The following is an 11551-nucleotide window of genomic DNA, read 5'->3' on the forward strand; positions in this document are numbered from 1 at the left end:
AAAAGTGCATCAGTGGCAACTGGCATCAGTGTATCAGTGGCAACTGGCATCAGTGTATCAGCCTCACTGATTTGTACCTGTACACACAGAACAAGGGAGACTGGTGTGTTTCATAGTGAATGACTAGGCGGAAGCCACTTCATACTGTGGACAGTGTTAAGGTGATATGCAGAAAAGTATATCTAATTTACAAAGAAGATAGTGTAGGTGTCTTGAAGTGTACTATGTGACATTGGTAGCAATGATATATGGCATCATAAATCACAAATACTTTAACAGCCTAGCACATATTCATAGTAACACTGCAGAGAGCAACAATGACTGCATGAAGAACCAGCATAAAGGTGTGGGAGTTTAAACAATTGGAAAATTTTATATCCAGCAACTAAAGGAACTATATGCCGATTTGGATACACAGCTTAACCAACAAAACTATCATCAACAAGTGTGGTACTCAGTACTAATGACTTAACATCAGGCATTCCTTTCAGGGACTGCTGTTACAACTTTTACAAGAAACTAATGTAACATTTACACAAAATCCAACTGCAATGTAAATTTGGATTCCTTGACAAGCATAAGGCAAGTCCTACATCACTTGGAGGGGAAAGGAAATTTCAAAACTGAAGTCTTTAAAGTAATCTGTAAGAGCACAGTTTGACAGAACTACAGGCAACGCATCATTATCCCATTTTGGTATATTCGAGCATTTAATTGGGAAGCTGTTAGAGCAGTTGCTGTGGACAATTTTGAAGCAACTTTGTATTTTGGCCATGCATATCTCTGTGGTCATGGCTAACAGGGATGGATGCTGACATTATGACAGCAGCAACACAATGTGAACACATCCAATAAAGAGAAAACTGTAAATAAGAATTTTTTGTCGACTAGTGAATTGAGCAGGAGCATAATTGGACAGGGGCAGCCCAACAACTAGGGTCCCAATGGCAGTCAAAACAAAGAAAATACAAGAAATTAAAATGGAAACAAAAACTGGAAAAATAGGTAAAAACATCTGACTAAACACGTCCACAAATGTCCATAGCTCATTGAGGGGCTACAGCAGTGGTCTGGAATTAGTCCTCTGAAAGTGAACTAAATGGATTTTGGTCCACTCAGCTTGTGTCAGCTGCTAACAGGATGCGGCTTAACTTCCAGCACTGCAGTACCTCATGAGAAACAAGTACTTTTATTCACTCTGTGATGGCAGTACAGAATTCTCTGACCAGTCATTTGCACCGAAGTTGGTGGCGGTGACTGCACTGAAGTCATTCCATGTGGTACTGTGTTACAATCATTACTGTATGCCTCCTACCAGATTTAAACACATGATAATGAATTTAATAATGGTTAATGAGAGCCAAGGCTGCTTGCACAAGGTAGACCAGAGTGGAGAACTGCATCAAACCCCCTTCGGACTGACAACAACAACAACAACTGCAGTCCATAAAGTGGGTGAGTATGAGCCAATACCAAGTGGTGCTTACTTTACAAACCGATTTTCTGCTACATCACTTCCATACTGACTTCCCTCCCACCTGCCCTACCTCCCTCCTTTCGCACTTCAGTTCTGCAAGTATGAAGTGTCTGAGATGAGTGGCAGTATAGTTACTTCCCACTCACCAAATCTATCACTCTTACTGAAGGGTGCAGTGATGTAAGACAGATTGTGATTTAGTAAGGAAATAGAGTGCACAGTCTTGTTATTGTTAGGTAGCACTGATTGGGACAAATGACCGCCAGTCGAGATCAGATGGCCTCTAACAAAGCTGTGTTTAGTCAGGCTGTGGAGGATGAATGGGGAAATTACATGATGCAGTGTCCACAGTCGTATTTTTCCTCCATTACATGAAGGAAGAACAATCTCTGGTCAAAGTTCATTGCTGTAGCCCAGGATTCAGACAAGAAATAAACACGTTTTGTCCAACAGAAATTAAATGTCATATTGTTTCTTATTCTACATACAGCATGAGGAAACACATGTACTCCATCAAATAAATGCAGCATACAGACCAATTTCTATAAATAAACACCATTTAGAAACTACAAATTATCCTACTGCACTGTTTTCTTATTTGGTCACGAGAGACTTTCCAATTTGTAATTTGTCTATGTGTGTGTGTGTGTGTGTGTGTGTGTGTGTGTGTGTGTGTGTGAGAGAGAGAGAGAGAGAGAGAGAGAGAGAGAGAGAGAGAGAGAGGGGAGAGAGAGAGAGAGAGAGAGAGAGAGAGAGAGAAACAGAAGATATATTTTGCACATTTTTCGTCGAGTCTGATGGGTGGCAATAGAGTGGGAGAGAGATGAATTTGACATAACAAAAAATAGCCCTAAAAAGGGGCACTCTTGATTTATTCATTTCATGTATGTGGGCAGATAGCAAGTAAAGAGAATGTAATACTCAAAATATTAAATTAAAATAAATTTATTTCAGGTACAAGGATAATGCCAACTAGAACTAGCTCAAATTTCCTTCTCTCATCTTTGATTTTTTCCGTCACCAAGAGATTTTGTGCTGGCTCTCACTGACAGAACACTGCACAGCAGAACAAGGAAAGAAAGTAAAATGTTCTCAGTCCGTAACATTTTATTCAGAATGCCCCATTATTTCTGACTTCATTCATGCACCCTGGCACTGAACCTGTGAGGCATTGGACCCATTTGTCAGAAGAAGCAACCCCACCGAGGCTTCAAAGAAAGCAGTCCAAAAGTGCATCAGCTATAAATGGTGTGTTTCATAGCCAGTTCTCAGTGTGTTCATGCTACTTACACATAATTTCCATTGTGCTCATGTGAGCAGTCTCTCACAGGCAGTCCATTACATTAATGTCTATGTTGGACAGCTGCAGTTGAATGAGCGGACCTATACACAAGTGAAAATTATTCCTGAAGCATTAATTACCCTCCACAATATAGCATTCACACTAAATGCAGCACCACTTTCTTCAAAATATGGGCATACGGCCTGCTACTGAGGAAGCATTCCTGCTCCTCTCACAGAAATCTGACGCCCCCAACGGGGAAACCAACGCCCCCAACGGGGAAACCAACGCCCCCAACGGGGAAACCAACGCCCCCAACGGGGAAACCAACGCCCCCAACGGGGAAACCAACGCCCCCAACGGGGAAACCAACGCCCCCAACGGGGAAACCAACGCCCCCAACGGGGAAACCAACGCCCCCAACGGGGAAACCAACGCCCCCAACGGGGAAACCAACGCCCCCAACGGGGAAACCAACGCCCCCAACGGGGAAACCAACGCCCCCAACGGGGAAACCAACGCCCCCAACGGGGAAACCAACGCCCCCAACGGGGAAACCAACGCCCCCAACGGGGAAACCAACGCCCCCAACGGGGAAACCAACGCCCCCAACGGGGAAACCAACGCCCCCAACGGGGAAACCAACGCCCCCAACGGGGAAACCAACGCCCCCAACGGGGAAACCAACGCCCCCAACGGGGAAACCAACGCCCCCAACGGGGAAACCAACGCCCCCAACGGGGAAACCAACGCCCCCAACGGGGAAACCAACGCCCCCAGGAAACTGACAATCGGCTAGTACTACTTGTTGTCACCACTTATTCCCCATTATGTCTGGACCCTCGCGGCTGTTGAGCTACTGTTTGGTCTTGGGAAGACACCTTATCTGTGAAAAATACATTTTTCCACACTGCATTCAGTTGGAGCTTTGTGGCTGCCAGCCAGTGTAACATTTCCTCACTGATTTCCTGTTTTATAGTCGATCATTGTGAGTGCAGTACAGCTTTCCTTGGCCCTCAGTGAACTGCATCATTGGAACTGGGAATTTGGTCACTCACTACAACTGCTTCATATCTAGGGGAGGGATTAGTTGGCTCTTACATGCAAGCTATGTGTCATCCTGCTGTGTGTTCAGTATCTTGAGCCAGGCATTCTGCTGATAGTGCCTCCTTCAACAAAATTCTTTAAAATTCTGTTTACAGTAGGGGTAGACTTCTGACATTCCAAAGATTCATCAATCACACAGATTGATATTTTATCCAAAGTTCCCAATACTCAGGCAACTTACATTCCCATAGTCACCCTTGAGGTGAATTTGTATAGCTTTAAAAATGCACGTTACTACCCCTTAATATTTGTCATGTCAACACAGGATACATAGAAATTCATGACTCTGCCAGATATGTGACATGCATGGATGGAAAGTCAAATTATCCGCATACTGCGGACGTTTGCTTAACCTTGCACAGCTTACACTGTGGACAGGCCACATATTTGAACAAAATTTCCTTAAACATTTTTGACATTTAGAGAGAAATCAGCATTGGACTAATATGCCATTTCTGATGACTAACACCTCTGACAATACCTCAGTTACAGTCATCCACTCACAAGCAGCACCGCAGGAATATCACAGTCAAGCAAACATTAATGGTTTGAGTTGCAGCCAGGGCATGGGTAATGACAACCAAAGGTGTATTCATTTATTTCTTATGTCTATTACTAGTAATTAGGGTCTCAGTTATGTTCTAAGGCCTTCCATGACATCTTCCACTGATCTGTGCCCGCAACTATTGTTGCTATGATGGTCTAACACAAGACTGCAACTCACCTCGCCATCATCTTCCTTATCTTCCCCTTCTCCCTGTTCCCTTTTTCGAGCACGATACGCAGTACACTAGGACTCCCATACAAGACAAACATCGTGTGATGAAAACCTGAATAGTATTGTAAACCCCGTGAAGAAATTTGATCTCTTTTTTGCTGTACAAATGTTTGTGGAAGTGCACTTCACAATGTTGATATTGTGCTGGACTATACACAAGCACTGTAATGGAAAGTGAAGTTATAGTTTGGCACATGTGACAGATGAGATCTGATGGAATGTGATGAAAAGTTTTGTTGCAACACGTGGCTTACCTAGGCCTGCAACTGGATGATACTGTGAATCATTAGTTTTACTGTTTCTATTCTTTGCCATGAGGTCTGGTTTGTGTTCAGATAGCTATATCAAACTTGGCACCCATTCTACATCTACATCAGTAAAGGCACATAAGTGAGTACTTAAGATGCCAGCATCCGAGTTCAAATGCATCTGGAAGCTTTTAATTGTTGGCATTCTTTTTTCTGGTAGTTCATAATAGATCTAATAGATTATAGTTAATATTCTCTGACAAGTAGCTGACCCAGTAATGTTGCTTAACTAATTTGATAATGCTGCCTGCCCATTCATTAGAGCTTTAATGGCTGTTCAGAAATGAATTTAACAATACCAAGGAAGGCACACAGGCGCAACAAAAAAACTGTAAGAAAGTGAGCTCTCAGTGAACAAGGCCTCTGTTATATATAGATAACATACACTCACATACTCACGCAAATGCAACTCTCACACATGTGAACACACTGTCTGGCAGCTGAAGCCAGGCTGCGAGCAGTTGCACATGATGAGACAGGCAATCATGTGGGGGTAAGGAGGAGGCTGGGACAGGGTGTGGGACGGTAACAGTGTAGGGGTGGACAACAGTAGACTGCTGGAGATGACCTGCAGGAGACAGGACATCATAAGGTTAAAGGCAATAGCAAAGAGGGTCACACTCAAAACAGTACCCTGAGGCACACCAACTTCCTGGTAAAGGTTTCTGACAAGGCAGTACCAACATTCCTTGAAAAATCAATACTTTAAAAATACCTGAAGGACATGTGGCATGTGGCCTCAGAAGTGCCACATGTAGAGAGATCAAGAATACCCATCCTTCAGAAGGTGTTTTAGGCTTTCTGCAAATTTAAAAACACTGCCAATGTCTGATATATCCACAGAAAACCATACGCGACAAAAGTTGACAAAGTGATGAGATGGTCAGCTGCAGGACGGCCTGCTCAAAATCCGCACGGTGCAATGGTCAGTGAATTGCCACACTCTAGTCACTATACCAGCCAGGCATGAATTACATGTTTCATCAGTTTGCAAACACAGCTTGTGGGAGAAATGGGGCAGTAACTAGAAGGAAGGTATTTTTCCTTACTGGGCTTGGGTATGGGTAAGGGTAAGGGAATGACAGTGTCTTTATGCTGGCATCTTGGCAAACTGCGCCCTCTGCCCAGATGCAGTTGTACATAAGAAAGAGCAAGTGCTTGCCCACAAAAGAAAGGTTTAGCAACATCTGAATGCAGACATCGTCCAGCACTGTGTTGGAGGATCGATATAAAGTGAGAGCAAGTTCTCGCCCCCTCATACTAAATGCAGCTTGTAGCACTCGCTAATCTGCCAAAATAAGGGTACTACCCAAGCCTCCTCCACTTGTTTCTGGTGGAGGACGGCAGAATGATAGTGGGTGGAGCTTGAAATCTCCACAGAATAGCAGCCCAATGGATCTTGGTCCTGCAGGGCCCATGCAACAGATGAGGTACTGGAACTGTTAGAAGAACTAGTTAAGGAAATCTAGCTAGATTTTTGCTATCCTGAAGGGTGCAACGACACTGTGCATGCAACTGTTCATAATGAATGCAGTTTGCCATCATAGAATGATGGTTAAAAACATGGAGAACACATCTCTGCATGTGAGTTGAGTCACAACACAGCTCAGTCAATCAAGGCACTGGGACATGGCACAGTAAAGATGAAGTGCGAGAATGGAATATTGTGTGGTGGTAATGATAGCATTTGTAAGATATTCTACCTGGCATCACAACTGGAGAAATTATGTTACTCAAAGGGTGCCAGGGAACAGTAAATCTCTAGTCATCCCTAGAAAGTTGCCATTTGGGTGTGCATATATGTGGGGTAGGAGTCAGAAAATGGATAGCAAATGGTAAATGGTTGCTCGAGTACATACTAGAGACAGTGATGAGATGATGGGCAAATTGGGCAGTGCAGGAGATTTCCAGATATTGGTAGCAGTGCATGTAGTATAAAAGGAAGATGGGTACTCCCACAATAAGGCAAATGAGGTTAAGGTGACTTGAGAAGTTCAGCCTAGAGGGCACCTCTCTGTCAGGTTCTGGGAGATTTCCAAAGGGAATGGTGTGCATTACAGTCAACGAGCAGCAGAAAGGGGTGAGGGAGTTGGCCAGTAAGCTGGAAGAAGAGTTTCCATGACACCAAATGACTGAGGGATGTAAACAGTACATATGGAAAAGTTCAGGAGAGGAAGTAAAATGCGGACAGGAATAGCTTCAAGCTGGGTAGTCAGGGAGAAGGGTTGACTTTGAACGTCCTTCCATATGAGCAGCATGACTCCCCTCTCTCCTCCTACGATATGGAATGCCATCTTTGGAGAGAGGGAGTCAAAGCAGACTGGGAAGAAATACAAAAGCTCAAATCAGTCTTGAGGATGCAATTTTGTTTCCTGCAGGCAGAGAACTAGCAGAGGCTGTGATTCCAAGAGCAGCCGCAAGTCATCTTTTTGGATTGAAGGCCACCAATATTCCATTGGAATAATGTCATGATTAGGAAAGAGGAGGAGGGAAGAAATGGAGAGGTGGCACCTCAGCGGCCATTCCTGTGTTACATTCTTGACTGCATTTACATAAACTTATGGCTCCTCTTTTTTGGTTTCTTAAACATTTTATTTTATCTGACACATTCCATGACCTTTAAGATTTGTGCCACATATTGGTCCTAAACAACAAGATGTATGAAAAAGAAACCACTTACTGGATAAAGGACTGTTTGCCATGGTCATGGGAGCTGGCAAGTAAGTCAATGCAAGATCGGAAAGATCACAAGAATGATCATTCGATTCTGTTTAATATACCAGAGACCTATATTAATATAACTGAAAGCAAATCCCTAACGACAAAAGTAACTAAACACTTACTTTGAAATCACACTGCACAATTTGTGATGCACGTGCCTAAGTACACTAAGGTAGTTTTATTGAATTACTAATCAACACATGTCAAACATAACAAACACTATGACAAGTATACCTCTCAAAGTAGTTCACTTGGTAGTTATTTCACAAGCAGGAAAGTATTTTCAGAAGAGTTTAGGAAGTTTGACAGGCCATGAATGTATGGAGGAGAATGAGTCTGATATCATTCTAGAAAGGTACTTTGAAACGTGTTTGCGATTGCGAGTACCTGTCATTTGTGTTTGTGATATTTGCTCAAAAATGGGGAAATCTCAGTTCCCAACTGCAATCAGTAAGCATTTTAGACAACAGTAAGTGGTAAGTGTCGATTTTAAGGAATATTTATTGTCATGTTTAATGAGTATCAACTATGGTGTAACACATCGCTTTGGTAAAGGTGTACATCTCACAATGTCTATAGTACCGATGAACAATGGTCACCACAACAAAGTGATTTTTTTTTAAATTCAAATGGTGGCTTTAAACTTTTATACCCTTCTCTGTTGTGCATAATGTGGTTTCACCACCAGACACCACACTTGCTAGGTGGTAGCCTTTAAATCATCCGCGGTCCGGTAGTATACGTCGGACCAGCGTGTCGCCACTATCAGTGATTGCAGACCGAGCGCCACCACACGGCAGGTCTACAGAGACTTCCTAGCACTCGCCCCAGTTGTACAACCATCTTTGTAGTGATGGTTCACTGACAAAATACGCTCTCATTTGCCGAGACGATAGTTTAGCATAGCCTTCAGCTACCTCATCTGCTACGACCTAGCAAGGCGCCCATATCAGTTACTATTGATATTGTGAATCATGTACCGTCAAGACAGACTTTCATCATTAATGGATTAAAGTTAAGTATTCCACCAGCTATGTCCGTATTTATAAATTCTAATTTCCTTGTCCTGTTCCAGACCTCACGCCAGCCTGCGTGAGTTAAAATGCATGCATTTTGGCCTCCTCTAGTAACACCTGCCAACCACAACACACAAAATCTAGTGGAGATTGATGCAGCATTTCTGCAGGGTGATATAACGATAATTAGTTTATCGTTCTTCACAGTTCATGATGATTTCAGTGTTTTATTCTATCATGATGATGATGATGATGATACCTGGTTAGGGGGCACTCAATGGCGTGGTTATCAGCATCCACACGAATTCCCAAATTTTACATGGTCCAGCCATGCCACTTTCACAAATGATGATGGCAACACAAACAACCAGTCCATGGGTTTACTCCTTGCTGTCTCTTTCTTGTTCAGCAATGTGCCTTCCCCCTAGAACTGTCAGCATCATGACAACTGCCATTACATCAGGAGAACGAAGATGAAGTTGAGCTGTCAGTAAGATTCTGTACACTAACCAATGACACATGACTTGACAATAATTAAAGAGAGTTACTTGTTTTAAATTAAGAGCCAGTGTATGAGTGGTCTTTGAGATATTTTTTGCGTCATTTAGCAGGTAATTTAGACTTGAGATAGCATTTCAGTTAACAGTGCAAAAGAAGTTGCAAAGTTTGTGATGTCAGGAAACAGACTGCCATGGGAGACGCAGTGAGACTGAAATGGAGATGAATAGGATATTAATAAAGGAGTTTATTTGATTAAGCAAGTGGGTAGTGTGCAGAGTAGCTCAGAAGCGGAGGAAGTATTTTAACGGTTCAAAGCCCTGAGCTGATGAAATATGTCCTCACCCTGGGAGGAAGCCAGGAAGCAGTGTGGGGTTCATTACATGCCACACAACCAAACTTTATATGCTACTGGTGAAAATCACACTTGCACTGCCAGTCTCATACATGCTGCCGCTACTTTCACTCACCTGAGCGATGGGACGCGTGCCTTCCTCCTCAACAGGGCCTGATTGACAAAAAAAGAATTTGCTTGTTAATATAAAAAATACTTTATCTGCACAAGTAAAACAAACTAGTGAAAAAACTAAGTTTGTTTCAACATGACCTGATAAAGAACAGAATCAACTGTTTCTATCTTTTAGGAAACCTACGGATCAGTGTATAATTGAGCATCTAATCTACTCAATTATAAACAACCATCAATATTCCAGAAAGCCAGAACTTTATTCCAGTTGCACGCTGGCTATCTGAAGACTGGCAGGGACAAATAAATGTTTATTGTCATCATTTCACATAATTATTGATCAAATTTTAAAATTTAAAATCCTGTAGTTATCTGCTTAATAAAACATACAATCTTATGTTACACAGTTAACACACTGTGTCACGTTTAACATTTAGGAACTGTGTGTAAGCTTGTTTATGCACCTTCACTAATTGCATTCATGTACCGACATTATATTCATCCAGTATTTGGCAATGAGAGCACTTAGTGTTTTGCAGAAAACTTCACCAATAATTTTAAATTAACATGAATTTCTCTCACAGATACCCCACAGAAAATAATAGCAAAAATGTTTATCACTTACCACATTTTTGCTGTTTGTGCAGTAATAATGCTACATCAAACACATTCAATGTAACACTCCTTTCTTTACTTACAGATGGGTACAAGTAGTGAGAAGAATGAGTGGCAGGTGAGGCAGATTATTTCTCAGGTGGATTTTTTGTAGAGGTGAGACAGAAAGAAAATCTGATGCGTATGGGAACAGGATGGATTAGGAGACATAATAGGAATGAGGTGGAAGTGGGTGGAGTAGCATCTGGCTGGTGGTTTACAATCCTGCCTTATGCCACACAACAGAGGTATGTCAGTTGCTGGCATCTTAACAGGCTTGAAACTGAAACTCACCCTCAGTGCAGCAGATCTTGCCAATGACAGCCACTGCATGGTTTCCACCCTGGAGCCATGCGACACTGGACAACTTAACAGTATTTCTCCACTACATAGCCTTTGTAGGGGAATGTACAGTGGCTCACCAGCCAACCCAAGTTCCAGACTCGACATCAACTATCTACTTTGGAATGCATGACTATATTAATAAGAATGCAGCCCACAATATTGGCATTGCCAGTGCAACCTACAGCAGTGTTTGTCAGTTGTTACAGACAGAGTGCTCAACTGGAAGCTTCAAGAATAGTTTTCATATTAGTGGCAATCTTTTCATGCATCAGGGCATTCTCTACCTTGCCTTCGTCAGAAAGTTGTTTCATTTGCTTCATGTTGGCATGTACCATCTGTGCCGCAATGAAACTCTCTTCCTCTTGTCCACTCAGGAACATCTTTCTTCTTGTGCTTTTATAATTTCTTTTTTGTCTCTGGAAGCTTTTTACCAGTGTCTTGTGATCCATTAGGTAGCCATCATCTCTGTGTTCAAGTGCTTCTGCATAGTGTTTGAATGGTTTTGGTCCGTGTTCAAATGCCTTGTGCCACTTCTTTCTTTCATCCTGGTATCTTTCTGCCTGCACCATTCCACATCATCATCCCTCCTTACTGATGTCTTGGCCCAATTTCTGTATTTTTCTTCCAGGTGTGTGCCTCATGGATGGCACTGCCATCTCCTCCATGGGGATGACAGTTCATACTTTTGGCTGCTGTTACAGTCTAAACTTTTCCTCTGAGCACAGCAACATTGGAATCTAGGACATCATCAGTGCAGCTTGCAGTGCTCAGCTTAGCTCATATTAGTGACAACCTTACAGCATTTCAGGAGTATTTTTATGTTGCTTGCACTAGGAAGCTGTTTCACTTGCCCAACATTATCATGTGCTTTCTGTGTTGCAATGAAGTTCTAATGTTCA

General features: G+C 42.5%; 1 protein-coding gene across 1 annotated transcript in view; it reads left to right on the forward strand.

Annotated features, from left to right (window-relative positions):
* LOC126230344 (insoluble matrix shell protein 4-like) overlaps nt 1-11325 on the forward strand; it is a 36990-nt gene extending 25665 nt beyond the window's left edge. Inside the window, exons 4-5 of the mRNA XM_049942402.1 lie at nt 2998-3531; nt 11281-11325. Of these exons, the coding sequence (XP_049798359.1) occupies nt 2998-3531; nt 11281-11325 (579 nt within the window). The remainder of the gene's footprint in view (nt 1-2997; nt 3532-11280) is intronic.
* Nucleotides 11326-11551: the final 226 nt, after the last annotated feature.

The sequence above is a fragment of the Schistocerca nitens genome, unplaced genomic scaffold (genome assembly GCF_023898315.1).
Source record: "Schistocerca nitens isolate TAMUIC-IGC-003100 unplaced genomic scaffold, iqSchNite1.1 HiC_scaffold_380, whole genome shotgun sequence".
Classification (NCBI taxonomy): domain Eukaryota; kingdom Metazoa; phylum Arthropoda; class Insecta; order Orthoptera; family Acrididae; genus Schistocerca; species Schistocerca nitens.